At 35.3% G+C, this 17,888-nt stretch overlaps 2 protein-coding genes across 2 annotated transcripts; both read left to right on the top strand.

Annotated features, from left to right (window-relative positions):
* Positions 1-10,920: 10,920 nt before the first annotated feature.
* On the top strand, positions 10,921-14,699 carry LOC113353474 (18S rRNA (guanine-N(7))-methyltransferase RID2-like). The gene is made up of 9 exons (XM_026597060.1): positions 10,921-11,162; positions 11,266-11,341; positions 11,491-11,574; positions 11,664-11,719; positions 12,346-12,402; positions 12,610-12,659; positions 12,745-12,897; positions 14,007-14,145; positions 14,315-14,699. The coding sequence occupies exons 1-9, from the start codon at positions 11,067-11,069 to the stop codon at positions 14,477-14,479; spliced, it is 876 nt and encodes a 291-aa protein (XP_026452845.1). The 5' UTR covers positions 10,921-11,066; the 3' UTR covers positions 14,480-14,699.
* Positions 14,700-15,181: 482 nt separating this feature from the next.
* On the top strand, positions 15,182-17,045 carry LOC113347943 (60S ribosomal protein L28-2-like). The gene is made up of 4 exons (XM_026591633.1): positions 15,182-15,269; positions 15,377-15,536; positions 15,652-15,812; positions 16,713-17,045. Exons 2-4 carry the CDS (start codon positions 15,389-15,391, stop codon positions 16,851-16,853), a joined length of 450 nt encoding a protein of 149 aa, XP_026447418.1. The 5' UTR covers positions 15,182-15,269; positions 15,377-15,388; the 3' UTR covers positions 16,854-17,045.
* Positions 17,046-17,888: the final 843 nt, after the last annotated feature.

The raw sequence follows: 17,888 nt of genomic DNA, 5'->3' as shown, positions 1-17,888 counted from the left end.
TAAGCTATAAACAATGAATTTCTTGTAACGAAGTTCATTTTTGATTGATGAATCTAAGTCGTTTCCTTAGATAAATAAAATTTTCTCTTTGGTAAGAGATAGACTTGCAATGAGGTTTTTTCCTTAGTTTGAAGTTGTACATTTTAGCATCTCGAGTACATTCTATGAAAAGAGTTACTATCGAAGATAACTTCAAACTACTAAGAATATACAATCTGTACAAAGAGGCGGTTGTCTAGAAAAAGATCTAAAATCTTGAATCCCAAGCTAGATCAGTTCCTAAAAAGAACTTAGGACTTTTCAGGGTGTGAAATTTTTTCTTTGAAAATTAAATAATAATAGATAAGTCAGAAGCCAATAGTGTACTCAGTCGACCCGTTAATATTTTAAGTCCATAAGCTCAGCTGATGACTTCATGAACTCATAAAATATAAAGTAGAACTCAAAATCTTTATGGGTTCGAGAACTCAAATAAAAATGACGTTATAGTAAACATTCAATCCTTTAAGTTCGCGAACTCAAACGCTCAAAAAGTCGCATGAGAAATTTTTCTTGTACTAGGTTCTCGAACTCACCTTTTAGATTCACGAACTCAAATCGCGTTAAGTCTCAGGAGAAGTTTTTTTCACTAGGTTTGCGAACTCTCCTTTTTAGATTCGCAAACTTAAATGTCAAAAGGTCTCAGTATAAGTTTCTACAATAGGTTTGTGAACTTACCCATTTAGGTTTGAGAACACAATTGACTTACTGACTTTAGTTTGTGAGTTCTACAAACAATATATAGATTCAAAAAATCAAACTTTTGAGTTCGTGAACTCCAAACCATTAATAGAAACTACCAAAAAAAAACTTTACAAACTCAATAATGAATTAGAAAGTCTTGAGATTTACATTAATTAAATAACTTGCTTTCTCTCAAGCTTAATTTCCAGTCCTCAACAAGAAAGAGCTTGAGAAGTTGAAACATCAATATACTTAGAAATATCTAACCCGTTATACGATCTTTCTTGCATACGATCATTTACTAAAGTCCCAAACTTTTAGTACGATAAATATATAGATAAATATAATGGAAAAGAGTCAGGAAGGGAACACCAGTTTTTGTTTCTTACCTCGATGAAGTTTCTTCATATTGATGTCTTCATGTGATCTTAAATTATTTATTCTTCTTGAGTAAATTGGAAAATCCTAAGACTCTATTACCTATTATATTCCTAAACGAAGCTGACTTCAATAGGCTATATCAATATGTAGTGTTGGCATTTAAACTTAATAACATACTTAACATACGAAGATATGTGTGTTCAACCGAGAATTTACTCTAATACTCCTTCTTGAATGAGTCCAATTTTATGCACTCTCCTTTAAAGAATGTGTACAAAACAAATTAATCTTATTGGTTGGTCTAAACCAAATGTTAACTATTCATTAAATTCTTTTTTTTGTTTAATTTCAATTCAATTAAATCTAAAGACGGCAAATATAAGTATATCCGATCCTAAAATATAGGAATTACAACACAGGATAATATAGGCCTTTGAAATCAATGATTTCTTTCCTAATTTATGGGCTAAATGCGATTGACATGATGTTGTTTGATCTAATTGTCATTTAAAATGATGCTCTTGAATCTTGAAAGATCAAGCAAGTGATTTCGTTAGTACTGCGAACTTTAGTAAGCTGAATCAAGTGATTTAATTAATACTGCAAATTTTATTAAGTTGATCAATTGCTGCATCATACATTGTTATTAAAGTAATTAATTTGTTTTTCATCCTTGAATCATTTCCGTTAGAAGGAGCATCCAGTTTGTCGCACGAGATTGAAACTTAGGACAAACTCTTTTTATTTTTTTGCATAATTAATTGACTTAATTTCACAATGATCATCTTATTTTACATAAAAGATGATGAAAGTATGCAACTTCATATTAGTCAATGATAACAAACTTAAAACAGGATCTCAACTAGTTATTTTCAGTATTTGCAATATTCTGATATTTTTATTTTGAGATACAATATATACTATTTTCCAATTATAGATTTCAATTTAAATTAAGATAAAACATCAAAACATTATTAATAAATAGTTGACGGTTGTTTTAAGGCAGCCAATAGGATTAATTTATTTTGTGCACACTCTTTAAAGGAGTGTCCACAAAATTGGACTCTGATTGAACGAGATTGTAAATATATATGTTAATATTTACGCTTGAGTCGATGAATTTGGATATTGTTCGATTACCTACTATGGCATATATTTTCTTATTCGTATACATAAATTTTTTTGAGGTAATAGGTGTTTACCCATATTGAAAATTATCTATTCTTCTTTATACATTAAAATTCATTTAATTAACATTTTCTTACATTTTCAATTTAGTATTTGCAAACGCGTCACTTTCAAATTGTTGGAGAAAATATTATATTTTAAACAAAATTAACATATGCAAAATTTATAACATAATTTATTCTCTTGCATTAGATTATTTGCATATGAATAGTTTTTTGTATATGAAATTTCATTTAAGCGTATTACTAAATTTATTGTTCATAGTACTATTATTTAATTGTCAAAATATGTCACGTATATGAGATACAATGCGTCGTTATATAAACTGTCTCGTATATGAAATACAACGCGTCGTTATATAAACTTTCATTTTTGTTGATGAATACCTTTTTACATATATTTTTCTAGCACAATATGATTAATTTTCTTTTAGTATAAATATCTTTTCGCATATAATATTATTATGAATTTGGATATTTTGTAACCATTTAAAAAAAGAAATTCCTTAATTTCAAATAATTCACATAAAAAATAAATATCATAAAATACTTTTTAAAGACATAAATAAATACTTTTAAATGCATAAAAGCATTTCAATATGATTATCTTCTATAATACCAAGAAACGAAGATCTTAAAGGTTGTTTGGTGGAAAGTCATATTTTAAAGGTTGTATGTGCAAACACTATTTAAAAAAGATAAAAAAAAATCTTTTCTAGCGTACTGCGACACATAAAAAGGCAAAACTTGGAGCTCGCCTAGAGCCTTCAGGAACCATGAGACGGCCCTGGATGCTACTGTTTTTCTGTTGATGTTTCTTTTGCCTCATTATTCTTTTTGCTTCCCACTCATTACCATTATTTCTTGGTACTTCGATCCTTTTTATGGATCTCATCACTTGGAGGGCTATAGTTTTGGAGTAGCACCAAACACAGGTCTGTTTGGGTGATGGTGCTGCTCCTCCTCCATTCCAAAAAATCTTATAAACGTTAAACAACATACTTTCCCCAAGTAATGCACTCTGAAGGTAGTAACTCCAATCATGCCCTGGCGAGGAATCTTTGTCTTCTTTCTTTGGTGGTGGTATATGCAAAGGGGGTGATGGCTTTCTCCTCCGGGTTGGTGATGATGATGAAGATCCAAGTTTATTTGTATAGGCTGGTGCTAAAGGTGATGATAAGTGCATAATTCATATGATTTTAGTATCCATTTCATAATTGTTTTAGCTATTATTCTTGCATGTATTCGTATTATTACTCTTATTTTCTCTTATTTGTCTCTATTAGGTGAATCTTATAATAAGGAGCTACAAAGTGCTAAAAATATCCAAGAAGAGAAGTATTCGAAGTATACAAGTTCCCAAGTCCAAGAGAAGTGGAAGAAGTGCGACGAAAAGGAGCAAAACGCTCAAAATCAAGAGACATGACAAATACCAAGCTTAACTCATTCAAATTCATGGTTTATTATCATCATATTGAAGATAACTTAAAGAGGAAAAGAATTATAAAATAATGAGGTCATTCCGAGTCCCGAAGAAGAAGTTGTGGGCAAAACAAGTTTTTCACTGAATACCAAATACAAGCAAGTTTGCAAACCGTTATGCAAACGGATTTAAGTGAAATTTCAGTTTGCAAACAGGTATGCAAACTTATTTCCCTGGATTTTATTACAAAATTTAAGTTTGCAAACGGGTATATAAACTGTTGAAGGCTAAAACTCACGGTTAGGGTCTTTATTTCGTATTTTCGGGTCGTGTTCTTGAACCAAACTAGATAGTTGGAGGCCAAGAAATGTAAACTTATATAAAGAGGTATTAGGCCATGAATGATATATCATCATATCACAATCTAGGGTTTATTATACATAAAAAACCTAGGTAAAGGGGGAAACCACCATTATTCATTTTTTTGTAATATGAGTAGCTAAATCCTTTGTTGATTAAGGATGAATTCAATGTTCTAAGCGTGGAGATTTATTATTTAATACAAATCTATTTATAGTTTTAATCATCAAAATTTGTTTTCATGATAAGTATTCTGACTAGCTATTGCTTGGTAACGGCGAAGGATTCCTTGATCATCTCTTTACTTTCTTATTGTCTTTTTATTTATCTTACAACCAATACCCCTTTGTTATTTATTTTATTTTATTTTGCTGATACAAATAACCTATCAATTACACAGCTCTCTGTGGGAACAATCTCTTACTACAGCTATAAAACTAGTTAATTAGTGGGAAATATCTTTATTTATCTTACAACCAATTCCCCTTTGTTATTTATTTTATTTTATTTTATTTTGCTGATACAAATAACCTATCAATTACACAGGTCTCTGTGGGAACAATCTCTTACTACCGCTATAAAACTAGTTAATTATTGGGAAATATCTTTATTAATTTGTTGTGCCTACGACAGCCCATCAAATTTTGGTGTCACTGTCGGGGAGCAGTTGCTATTTGATTTCTTATTTGTTTAACTTGTTTTTATTTTTGTTTTTAGATTTTTGTTTTATGTTTGCAAAATTGCTTGTATTTGCATATCCATTTTCGGACTTTCGCTTTAAGTCTATTTATCTTGGTGGTGAAACTTACAGGCTTTTAATGCTTTCCTTACGGTTGGTATTATACTGAGCATATAAATAACACATCTGTGTGTTCAACATGGTATAGTTAAGTTCTTTGTAAAGAATCTTTAGTTGATCGCTCGACCATCTGTTTACTGTCTTGGGAAATAACCTTACATTTTCAATTTACGTGTTGGTTCATGGCGTCACCTAATTATATATGTTGATTTTTGATTCATTGTAAGACATTTAAACCTTGAATAGTCACTAGTGTAAAAAACTCGTTTTAAGATAGTTGGAAAGTGTCGTATGCTGAAAGTGCCTTGATTTAATGTCTTTTTCTTGAACGAAATTTTCAAGTTGACTCAGAATTACAATACTTTCAAGTTGTCGCTAGTAACGATTCTTGGATTATGTCGCAGATTTTATTTTATAATATAAAAATGAATTTGGAATTTAGCTTAATTCCAAAGCTGATTCAGCCGAATTCCAGGCCAGATATGGCTGATTGCAGAGTAACTGACAGGGATGAAATAAATCTGAACTGAACTCAAATCAAATTACCCTGAAATAAATATCGGATTTATAAATGCAAATGGTCATTTAAATAAAATCATTGTATTATTTACACAACTCATAACTGAATTCAGTTTATACTTAGGTTCAGAATTACAAAAAAGAATAAATAATGAATCTCTGAATTCATACAAGTCATATATCTATGTTCTAAGGTTAAAGACAACTTCAAACCATCAAAACGAGATCCTACCGAATGATGAACCGATCCAACAATTCCAAAACACACCTACAACATACAAACGGTGTCAAAATCACTGAAGTAAAAGAAGTGTGGAAAAATCACTGAAAGGTTAATATACTATGATGAAATTTGAAGAATAACGCACCAAGTAAAGCGAATGTAAGAGCAAAGAATCAAGTTACAGAAGAAAGATGTGATCTGCATTTTCTAACATAAACCAAAAGATCAAAATCCTAAAGTGAATCATCATGAATACACGAACTGCCCCGCAAGTAGAACATCAAGCCCAAACCTTTGGTGAAATCGCAAACACCCCGACGTGCAAGAACTACTAGCCTTATACACCACATTCTCTTTTACAGTTTGCTATGCTATATATGTTAGGTACCTAAGATATTTAAATGTAAGTAATCATAGAAGATAACAAAATGACCATACGATCCATCGGACTACGCATAATCCACTCTGTTCTCAGGGCATTGGCTGCATAGAACACCCACCACAAGAAAGGGTATGACGTAACATTACTGCGATGAAATACAATGCAAATGAAAATTGTAGTCAAGACAATGGTATAACCAAAAATATCATCAATGTTTTGGTTTGAAGTCATAGAAAAATACTATATACAATATAAAAGAGGATATTAGTGCAACATTTGATGTAGGAGAATAATCAGTAAGCAGAATGGTAGACAAACACAAAAAGTCGACTAAAAATCAATTTTACAGTCAGCCAGGTGAAGTAATGTTTGATGACTCCTTAATTACAAGCTTTCTATGTAGATGAAAAAACATGACATATATGAGTTTTGAACTATATCCAGAATGATATTACAGTCCATGGGATATGACAAACGGTTCCTAAAAAATAAAGTTTCTAACTTCACAGTATTACCAAAAATACAAGGGAACAAAACTGCAAATCAGACATATGGAATGAAGAACTTACGTATCGGAAAGTTTGGAATCATAGAGACGAGCATCAAATTATGACAATTCTGGAGCGAATCCTGCCATGGATGAACATTACAACTCATACAAGTGTTCCCATGAGACATGTTGTAATTACACAAAGCAATATAACAATGAATGTAGATTATATAGTTACACTTACGTCCCACTTCTCATATTGTTATCATTCACTTCCACTTATCAGACTCCTCACTGGCATCACCCATACTTTCATGTAAACACAATACTGTCAACTATATTTTCAAATTTCTACCGATGGAGTGAACAATATGTTGGTCAAGACCAATATCTCAGATCACTGTAATGAGATAAGGGTAACCAACACTTTAGACACTCCTTTGTTTCCATAATCTTGTTTTAATCTACTTAACTTTAAAAAAAGAAAAAAAAAAAAACAATTGCAAGCTTTACTATTCATCTCAAAAAAAAAATCATCCATGTGATTGAAGTAACATATACCCCTGTTTCTAGAAAAGAGATACCATTACTTTTTCATTTTAGCCTAAAAATAGCCAAACTGGAAAAGTGATAACATCTCTTTTCTAGAAACATGGGGAACATATATTTTCAATCATAACAAGTCCAATGGGACTATGAAAATAAGCTTGTTTGTGGTGCCAGGTAGATGGGAAAACTAAGTTTTCTGCAGTGGGAAGATTGTTTATCGAGTCAGAATAAGACGAGTGTACCATATTAGGCCGGTCGGCTCAACCTGGTCCGACACTCGTCTCAAGTGGAGACGACACTCATCCTTGTATGAACCCACCGGTTTGTATGGATCAACAACGACTATGTTTAGTACGCCCCCAACGGCTATGTTTAGTTTTACACTTATATAAACACACTCGAATACATTTCATTCTCTGTTTGTACAAAAAAACTTCCAATTTTTATCTCTCTCTTGTTTTCATTAATTTCATTCATCATGGATCCTGAATGGATAATGAAGAAATTCAATTACTAGCGGAAATAATTTTCCATCAACAATAAGCATTTGTTGATGCAGCTGGATCAAATGGATGAAGATTCAGACGATGAGAGATCCAGAACTAACGCAATGCTACAATTATACATCGGGAAAGTTCCACGAGATTAAGAACCAAGAGATGTATTGAGGAGAAGATATACATGGAGATTTCGAGAGGAAGGTCACCAACAAGCGGTATATGATTGTTTTATTAATAGAAGTGTCTACTCTGATGAGGATTTTCATCGTCGCTACCGAACGCCAATCACTTGGTCAGGCGGGTTATTGGAGAACTTTTTCGGGTAAACCCTAAATTTAACTATCAATTTGATGCACGAAATATACGAGGGCGTAGTCTTGAACAAAAGGTCAATGCAGCCCTTAAGATTCTTGGTTATGGTCTTCCTGCGGATGCTTGTGATGAGTACGTTCGAATGGCCAAAAAAACTGCATATGATAATCTCAAAATGTTTTGCGAAACTGTAGTCGACCATTTTGGTACACGTTTTTTACGGTATCCCACGCAAGATGATGTCAATTGTCTGCTAGATGAGAATTGGGTCAGAGGCTTTCTTGGAATGTTAAGTAGCCTTGATTGCATGCATTGGGTGTGGCAAGGTCAATATAAGGGCCACTACAAAAAACCAACTGTGGTTTTGGAAGCGGTAGCTTCTTATGATTGTTGTATATGGCATGCTTTTGTTGGACTTCCGAGTTGCAACAACGACATTAATATCTTGCACAAATCACCGTTGTTCGAAGTACTGAAGTATGGAAACGCTCCAACTGCCAATTTCACCATCAACGGCAATCACTATAACATGGTGTATTTTTTGGCGGACGAAATTTATTCGCAGTGGTAAACTTTAGTCCAAGCTTACGATGAGATACCTACAAATGGGGAATATGTCAGTGATAAATGGTTGTTTGACAAAAAACAGATGGCATGTAGGAAGGATGTGGAACGAGCATTTGGAATTTTGAAGAGAAAGTTTCATATAATTTGTGGACCATATTGTTCGTATAAACCAACAGAAATGAACATGATTATGCTCACATGCTTCATTTTGTAAAATACGGTAATCGAGAAAACTTGATGGGATAAAACATGGGTTCATTATCCAGATAAAGATTTGATAAAAGAAGTTCAACCCGCACGGGGTATCCCTGCAAGAGATTACAGAATGGTGGAAGAGAGAATTCAAAATAGAGGTTCACATTTAAGACTAATGGAGAATATCACTTCTCACTTGTGAGATGATGATTTTGGAAGAAGAAACCCTCACAATATTTAATGTTTTTTTAGTGTGATTTGATTTCGGTAGTTTGATTTGTGTACTCTGATAATCTGAGTTGCAAATTAGGATTAAATTGAAACTATAAAACTAAAATGATTACATAGAACAACTTAAACATTCATGGATTTTGAAATTAAACCAATGTTATGGCATTATCGATATCCTCCTCATGGTTGTCTTCTTCGTTGTCTAGTAAGAAGACCCGTCAGTTGTTGGTGGTCGTTGCTTGGCCTTTTGTTCTTGGAGTGCATCAAATTCATCTTGGCAGTGACGAAGTTGTGTCTGATTCATCTTAGAAGTGTCCATTTGCATGATTCCTCGCATGTGTGCACTAAAAATATTCTTTTCAACTTCCTTACGAGATTTCTTCATTTCTGAAGCCATTTTATTACGTATGACTACTTTATCAATATCATTATTTTCTTGTTTTGCAAAATAACCTTGAAGGTTCAACTCTGATGAACCTGAATTTGATGATTGTGCAACATCTTGAGTTTCCTTTCTAAGCTTTTTGGCTTTTTTCACACTGACTCCCTCCCATATATACATTAGCCTTTCCATTAACATTCAAATTAGAATTGCCATGTATTGATGCACCAGTGTTGAGGTGAGGGTGTGAGTTTGTTTCTGGTGAAGAATAAGGAGAACTTGGAGAACCATGTTGGGATCCACCATGTTGGGATTGACTACCATATTGGGATCCACCGGTCTCGTAAAGGGATTCATTTGGCACATCATATCCATCCAATAAATCAGGGTTGTATCGGTTGAGCTTTCTGAGGATGTGGAAGCATGCTTCGTGATTAAAATTAGAAGTTCTGTTTTTTTGCCATTCCTCTATTTTTTTTCGTTGCTGTAGTTTCAAGAATATATAAATTAGCATTTTGCATCAAATTGATAAATGATTTGTAAATCAATTAAACAGTACGTTAATGCAACTTACCAGATCGACATCAGTATCACCACTTCCCCTTTTTAGTTTCATCTGCATCATCAAAGCAACCCACTTGTTCATATCTTTACCGATTGCACAAAAACGATGTGACAACCGGTCGCATCTCGGTTTTTTAGATTCCCGGTTTCCTGACATAATTGTGTAAACTATTTCCCCAAAGCGTTGCATGTGGTTGTTGAACCCCGTTAATTGGATCAAGCGTCAATACTACATAAGCTCTGCAGATAGCTTATCTTCATCCAAACTGAACTTCGTACCGCGAACTCTTTCTGATGAAGTATTTTGTGTAACTGCTTGACTTGCCATTTTCTATAAAAATTTGTTTTAAAGAAAATGCAGTGAAATTATTAGGTGGGTGTGGAAGGTTTGACTGAATTGAAACTATAAATTTTTGTGGGTTTTGAAGGAGAGATTGAAGATGAATTATAAGATTTTTCTATGTGTAGAAGGTGGAGATGTGAGTTTAAAGTTGAAATGGACCCAATTTATAGGAAGAGGATTGATAGCCGTTGCCGGCTCGGTTTGAACCGACATGCTCTAGGGAGAACGACAGTCGACTCTGTTTGAGACGATTCTCGGCTTTTTAAGCAACCATAGTCTCTGATCAAATCGGCCGTCTCAGTTAGAGCCGATCGGCTTTGTATGAGACGCGATGTGCAAAACCTTTTATTCGAGGGGTTTGCTCATCCGTTTTAATGGTTTCCCAATTCCACTGTAGATGTATAATCATCAAACTGAGCTGTTTGATGTGCCCATTGGAGTTGCTCTTAGTAATAAATATCTAATGCTGGTCCAGCTGGCAGAGTTTTCCTAGTAAAATTAAAATTAGGTCAAGCCCCCAACTGTGCCGTAAAAGCAAAAAAAGAAACTCGCAAAAGTTGTAGCCTATACCGGTGTCACTGTAGTACAGTAGTAAAATTATTGGGTGATGATATCAGTAACCTGAGTTCGAACTTCGCTAGCACTAAATTTTTTACCGATCAAAAAAAAAAAAAAGTTGTAGCCTATGAGCTTGGTCTAGGCCCATGTACCGAAACCCGAACCGGATTCTGGACCCATAACTAAGTTCAGACGACCTAAAAATGAAAAATCTAAAACCCTTCTCAATCTTTGTTACCAGAAGATCCAACAGTCTTAAAATCTCCTCCTCCACCGACACCATTACTAACCAAAACCCTGCGCTCTCTTCCGCCACCGCACCACCACCATCCCTGCTACTGCACCGCCACCTGAGGCGCACTCGGAGAGCATCAGAGGATGTCAAGACCGGAGTTTCAAGCTCCTCCTGAGATTTTCTACAATGAATCAGAAGCTAGGAAATATACTTCTTCTTCTCGTATCACTGAAATTCAGGTACAATCAAACCAATACTTCCTCAACATTTCTGTAATTCTTAAATCAAATCCTTGTCTAATTTTGTTTACTAATTTTTGTTTATGGGATTTTTTTGTTTAAGGCAAAACTTTCTGAGAGAGCATTAGAGCTTCTTGCTTTGCCTGACGATGATGTTCCGCGGCTGCTGCTTGATATTGGTGAGTTCTGTTTGCTTTAAATGAAGGATTTTCACTCTAATTGAATACAGGAGTGAAGTTTTTGCTACTGCATATTGTGCTTTTATTAGCATACATCTGAAGTTTGGAATTAGGTTTTGATTGTTATTCTTTTGGTGTTTTGTTTTTAGGTTGTGGCTCTGGACTAAGTGGAGAAACGTTATCTGAGAGTGGACACCAGTGGATTGGTTTAGACATCTCTGATTCTATGCTTAGTAAGTGAAATGGTCTGTTTTTTTTTGTAAAGTGAAATCGCTTGTGCTGGATTTTCATTTGATTAATCTTAGTTTCGGTTTGATAATAGATGTTGCGTTAGAGCGGGAAGTAGAAGGTGATCTCTTGCTAAGTGATATGGGTCAGGTAATTCTTCTTGTTCGTTTTTCACCCAAATTGCCGTCTTGATGAATTTGTGTTTGATTTGTGAGTCATAGTTTACAAAACTAGTGATTAGGTAGCTCCGGGCTGCAGATTGGACATAGGTGCCGAAACCTCAGTACAACCGGCCTCTAGTTTTCCAAAGTTCATAAATATTGTTCTGAGAAGCTATTATTGTACATTGTAGTCTGGAGCCAATGACTTTTAAATATTTGTAGGGTTCTTATTCATGTTGAGCAAATAAAAGTTGAAAGCGTTTTCTGATATCTGTTTAGGATCCTTCTAATATTTAGAAGCTTAGTTAATGCACTTCCCAAAAAAGAAACGATGAATTGTAGATTCTGATAGCTATATTAGACCTTCTCAACCATCTCCGTACTCGTTATTTTTACTTTGTGATAGCAAGCCTGGCTATAGATAGTTTTGAAAAGAAGATGCATTGTATGGCATTGCCTATAGACATTGTTGGGGAGTTGGGACTGTGTAACCTTTAAAGATTTCCTTAACCGCCCTTTACCATTATCTTTCTTTATCTCTTTATTTCATAGGAGATCAACGTTCGTTGGTTAAATATTTGATGTTATAAACATTTGTTTCCTTTTTGGTTCCAGGGATTAGGTTTCAGAGATGGAGTTATTGATGGTGCTATTAGCATCTCAGCGGTGCAGGTTGGAACTCTTTTGACCTCATATATGAAATGTGCATTGATAATTGGATCAGTTTTATGCTCTAAGCTTTAAAGCTTAATTGCTTGGTTCAGAATCAGTTCACACGTATAGTATGTCTTTTGGTGCATGCATGAGTTAGACGTTTTTCTTTTTCAGATGTTTTACTCACTGACTTTGACCTGTACTTGTTGTCGCTAAATCAAACAGTGGCTCTGCAATGCGGACAGATCCTCTCATAACCCAAGACTGAGATTGAAGTATGTCTTAAACTGGTTCTTTTAACATCTTATTGAGTTTATCTTTCATGTAGACCTATATTGAAATGGTGCAATTTCATTGTAGGGCATTTTTTGGATCACTATATCGGTGTTTGGCTAGGGGAGCTAGAGCTGTTTTTCAAGTTTACCCTGAAAGCAATGACCAGCGTGAATTGATTCTGGGATTTGCTATGCGTGCTGGCTTTGCAGGTGGTGTGGTTGTTGATTTTCCCCACAGGTAAATTTAGGTTGATTTATGATGTTTCTATAACAGACCTTTAAAATCTTTTGTAAAAGTATGGCCATATATTGACACAAATATGTGGCAAGACTCCGCCTTAAACCCTATGTCCAATCACCAAGGTCCTCTGCTAGTTGGTTTATCTTATGTTTATGGGTAATATGCCCTAAGTGTTCACCGTTGTGGCCTTGTGATGGAGAGGGGTTATATGAAGGAGTTTGTGGCAGTGAAATATGTCTCCTCAAGCTTCATAATAACCCGTTACTTTTTAGACATTACCCCTTAAGCATAACAATATAGCCAAGTGGACCCCTGTGATTGGACATACAGTTGAAGCCAATAATTATAATATATATGGGTCAATGTAGGGTGAGCTCTTTAGTAGTTGAATTCCTGGACAATCATTGTTTATCTTGAGAAATCAAAAGGGTACACTTACGTCACAATATCTAGAATCAAATACTCAAATATCTAGATGTAACCTCTCCTGGTAACTCATATTCATGGGCTTATCCTCTTGGCCAAGGGTAATTCACATGAGCTCCCTACATCCCTCAGCCCATTCTCTGTCTCTTGAAAATGGATGGAGGGATGGTATATGTCATCCTCCGGTATGGAGTTTGTCAGCTGAAAACGAGAAGATTGCCACTTTGGTGTTTCTTTGCTAAGTAACTTTGTAAATCCCATGTGACATAATAACATAGCATGTTCTATCACAAATCAAAATTTGGTCCACTGATTTGTTTGGTTTAGATGATTAGAAGATTATGTAGAGCAGTTGAGTTTTGCTAAATCTTAACCACCTAAAGTTATTACGTTCAGTTGAATAAATGAGGAAAATTAACTAGTAACTGGCTCTATAGGGTCGAGGGTATTGCCTACTCAGTAAACCCTTTGTGTCTTATTGCGTTGAGGAGCATGTATTTATTGATTTATTCTGATCTGTGATGCGAGCTAAATTTGTGGTACTGTATTTGTTGAATTTTTATTTCTTTTACATCGGAAAACAAGTCATAAATCGTTTATTATCATTATTAGAGAAATTTTATACTGTGTATACTACAGTGCAAAATCAGTTGGACTGACAATAATAATATTCACAACAGTTCTAAGAGTAGGAAGGAGTACCTCGTACTGACTTGTGGTGCACCATCCCTTAGCACCGCCGTTCCAAGTGGCAAAGAAGGAGATGAAGAAGAGAGCTGCTCCGAGGATGAGGGTAGTGATGACGAAGAAAATAAGACGGTAAGCTATCTGTTTATATGATTTTGTCTATGTTTTCACCCCGTGCTGAAATATGTAGAACATCCTATAAACATGGGTGATCAACTTAGATGTGGTTTAAGGCAATTAAACTAGCCACCATGAAACACCACCATCTCATATACTCACAATATCTCTTTTTAATGTGCAGGTTTCCATGGCGGACAGGCAGCGACCAAGGAAAAGACAGAAAATAAACAAGAAAGGGAAGAGTAGAGAGTGGGTGCTTAAGAAGAAAGAGCAAATGAGGAAAAAAGGAAACATTGTGCCTCCAGATTCAAAATACACAGCTCGCAAAAGGAAATCTCGCTTTTGATTTTATTGTTGTTGTGGTGTTAATACTTCTGTGTTTCATCACCGGCTGCGCAGAAACACCTGTTTTTTGCTCTCATTTATGCAAAGATGAAAGAAACTGAAATTCTCTCCTCCTGGAAATTTTGTTTGCTTAGTTTTGATATGTTTGAATACTTGTAATCTGTATTAACGTAATCGCAGGAGCAAACTGGCATTGTTTTACACACTCATTCTTTTTTCTATAGTGTCGTCGAGTAATTCCTTTTCTTCCAAATTATATGTTCCCTTGACTTTCTGCACCGTTTTGGCTTAGTCAATTGGTAGTCGGGATTGACGCTGAAATGCAGGTGTGCATTCTGTGGTTGAACTATGCTAAACTAGAACTCTGGTAGAAAAAATAAGTTAGGCATTAGACATGCCTCTGTAGCCAACCAATTTAACATGCCGGTGTACGCCATCTCTCTAAGATGTTGGCAAGAAGCACCCAAGACTTGCTCCAAGCCAGGGAAGTGGGGCAACTGCCCCCACTAACGTATACCCTAGCTGGGCCTCGACTCAACGCACCTCCTCAGTCCTCACCCAATATTAAGAAGGGTATGCAACAACTATTACCAAAACTACTGTGACTTGCAAATAAACTTTATAATAATACAAGGACGATTTAGGAAATTTACATGTTTCTCGCCTTAGGGTTTTGAGGTTTACATATAAAAACTGATTTAGGGTTCAGTCTCTCCTCTCTAGTCTTCAAAAACTCCTAGAGCAGCAGCACAAAGAAGAAGAAGAAAAAGCCCTAATCTTCTCATTTCCTTGTAAGTATAAACAAATCTCTGGCTTGATTTCGTTCTTATTGTTTGATTTTGATTCTGGATTTGATTCATTGAATCTTCAGTGAAATCCCTTTTCTGTGTGTTGTTAGGTTAAGAAGAAAATGACAACAGTACCAGGGTCTTTGATTTGGGAGATCATCAAGAGGAACAACGCTTTCCTCGTCAAAGAGTTTGGAAATGGAAATCAAATGGTTCAGTTCAGTAAAGAACCTAACAATCTCTACAACGTTAACTCCTTCAAACACTCTGGTAATCAAAACTTCATCTAGAGATCTTGTACTTTTGAGTTCTGATTTGGGTTTTGTTTTGAGATTTTAGGGTTTTTGTTGATGATTTGTTGTTGTGGTGATTTGGGGTTTTGTAGGGTTAGCAAACGCAAAGACCGTTTCAGTTCAAGCTGGAAAAGATTCGGGTATTGTTCTTGCTACTACCAAGACTAACAGGCAAAAGAACCCATCAGCTTTGGTACACAAAACTGTCATGAAGAAGGAATTCAGTAGAATGGCTAAGGCTGTTGCCAACCAGGTAATTTATTGGACAAACCCTTGAATCATGTTTATCAGATTTTGTTATTGAACTTTGTTGGGATAGCTTGACTATTTTGTCTAGATGAATTTTATATGTTTGGGTAGTTGAGTTTTGTGACCTGGTAGTGCATATGATTCAGCAAGATGTAGATTACTGTATGTTTGGTGTTACAATATGAGGTCATCTTATGATGACTAATGCTGGATAGTCAAGTATTTGGGGTTCTCACATTCTATTGGATATGTTGAAGTGAAAACACTGTCGAAGTCTTATTGATATTAGTCGGTGTTCTGTAGCCATGTGTTCTGTAATCATGTGTTGACATGTATATGTTTCAGCTAGATTGAACTAAGCAAAAGTTTAGTTGCTAGGAACTGATTATGTTACGCTGTTAGCTTAATTTACAAAACATTTGTCAGTGTTCTGTGGCCATGTGTTCTGTAATCATGTGTTGACATGTATATGTTTCAGGTAGATTGAACTAAGCAAAATAAGTTTAGTTGCTATGAACTGATTATGTTACGCTTGCAGTAGTGTGTAGTCAGTTATGTTTCACTTTTATGTCCATCAATGCTTAGTTGCTCACGTGTACTTGGTTTGTGGTTTTATAGTTTTAATTGTTGGTACACCAGAATTGAAACTTGTATTGTGTGTATATGCATGCTTAGCTTCACCTCATTTTGCTTAGCTTCAGTTTGTGTATGTATGCTATTTTGGTCTGAGATAAACCTCTTCTTAGCTTTTTCTTAGTGCTATATTTTGTTGCTATCTGGTTCTCCTGAAGCTAGGTTTGGTTATGTGTAATTGTTCTTTCATTCTGGTTTCCTAGGAACTGATTACACGTTCTTTTATACTGTTCTTTACATTCTTAAAAGCTGATTGCTTGTTATTATTCAGGTTGCCGACAACTTCTACAGAAGGGACTTGAAGAGCGCAGCTCTTGCAAGGTTGAGCGCTGTTCACAGGAGTCTCAAGGTTGCCAAGTCTGGTGTTAAGAAGAGGAACAGGCAGACTTCCAAGAAAACCAACAAGGCTTGAATATGCAGTCGATCTTCTCTTTTTGTTCTACAGACATAACAAGGGTTTTGAGTATGTTAGTGTTAAAGATTTTGAATATTGAATTTAGTTCTTCTCATTTTCTGGTTATCAAACTATGGATTGGATAATGTTGTCAGTCAATGTTTTCTACTTAGTCATGAAGGATTACCTTTTGCCTAGTTTCTGTTTAAACCTGTCTACTTTCTGTTTATTTCTAGGAGAAGTTGTCTTGATTAATTTTCCCCTACGGTAAGAACTGCCCTGAGAATTTCCCAGGATCCGGTTGATTTAGTCTGGAAGCAGACTAATTAGGGAGTTGCCTAAATGCTTGTATTTGAATCCCATTTGTGAAATTTCACATTCACAACTCTGGGTTATTGTTGCCGAAGCTGAAGCTCTTGTATATGCATGTTTGCTTAATTTAGTTAGGTTAGGCCTTGCGTATCTCTTGTAGGCACTGTTGATACAAGATTCTGATGATGAGTGATTGCAACTAATGCCTGATCCAGAGTTGCTCAACAATCTTGGACTAAACAAATGCAGGCACCAAGACATACCCCCTACTGGCTACTGTTGGATCGTTGAGCTGCAGGGTCGTCATGTAGGTACTAAGCTTAGCAATCCTAGCTAAAGTAACTGCATTCCAGAGATGGATTGGGACCCCTTTGATGGAGTCAATATGGCTGCAATAAATGGTGACGGTGACCAAGGTCTGATGAGAAACAATCTGTTGGCGATGTGAACTAAGCCCAATTTCAGAATCCTAGCTTTTGTCTTGTTCTTGTATGATGTTTAAACTTGAATAGATGATCCCCATGAAGTCATCGAAAAATTACCACTGGTTTTTCATTTAGCAGTTGAGCTTTCCTTCACACAAGGAAATGAAAATTTCTTTCCCACCAATAACCTATGGAAGCTAAGTGAGGGGTTAACCGAGGCTCTAGCCATCCCTTGATTCGGTAAAAAAAAAAAAAGTTGCGCATATTTAGGAGATACATATTTTTGGGGACTGTGGAAATTTTAAAGGGTATCATT

This window comes from Papaver somniferum, chromosome 2, assembly GCF_003573695.1.
Source record: "Papaver somniferum cultivar HN1 chromosome 2, ASM357369v1, whole genome shotgun sequence".
NCBI classification, from domain to species: domain Eukaryota; kingdom Viridiplantae; phylum Streptophyta; class Magnoliopsida; order Ranunculales; family Papaveraceae; genus Papaver; species Papaver somniferum.
The sequence above is the reverse complement of the archived record's forward strand: the minus strand, read 5'-3'. Positions and strand labels throughout refer to the sequence as shown.

Coding starts and splice junctions, on each gene's coding strand:
- LOC113347943 (XM_026591633.1), top strand. CDS start 15,389: ATGACAACAGTACCAGGGTCTTTGATTTGGGAGATCATCAAGAGGAAC. Junction 15,537..15,651: donor TAACTCCTTCAAACACTCTG/GTAATCAAAACT, acceptor GGGGTTTTGTAG/GGTTAGCAAACGCAAAGACC. Junction 15,813..16,712: donor CTAAGGCTGTTGCCAACCAG/GTAATTTATTGG, acceptor GTTATTATTCAG/GTTGCCGACAACTTCTACAG.
- LOC113353474 (XM_026597060.1), top strand. CDS start 11,067: ATGTCAAGACCGGAGTTTCAAGCTCCTCCTGAGATTTTCTACAATGAA. Junction 11,342..11,490: donor GCGGCTGCTGCTTGATATTG/GTGAGTTCTGTT, acceptor TTTTGTTTTTAG/GTTGTGGCTCTGGACTAAGT. Junction 12,403..12,609: donor TTAGCATCTCAGCGGTGCAG/GTTGGAACTCTT, acceptor TAAATCAAACAG/TGGCTCTGCAATGCGGACAG.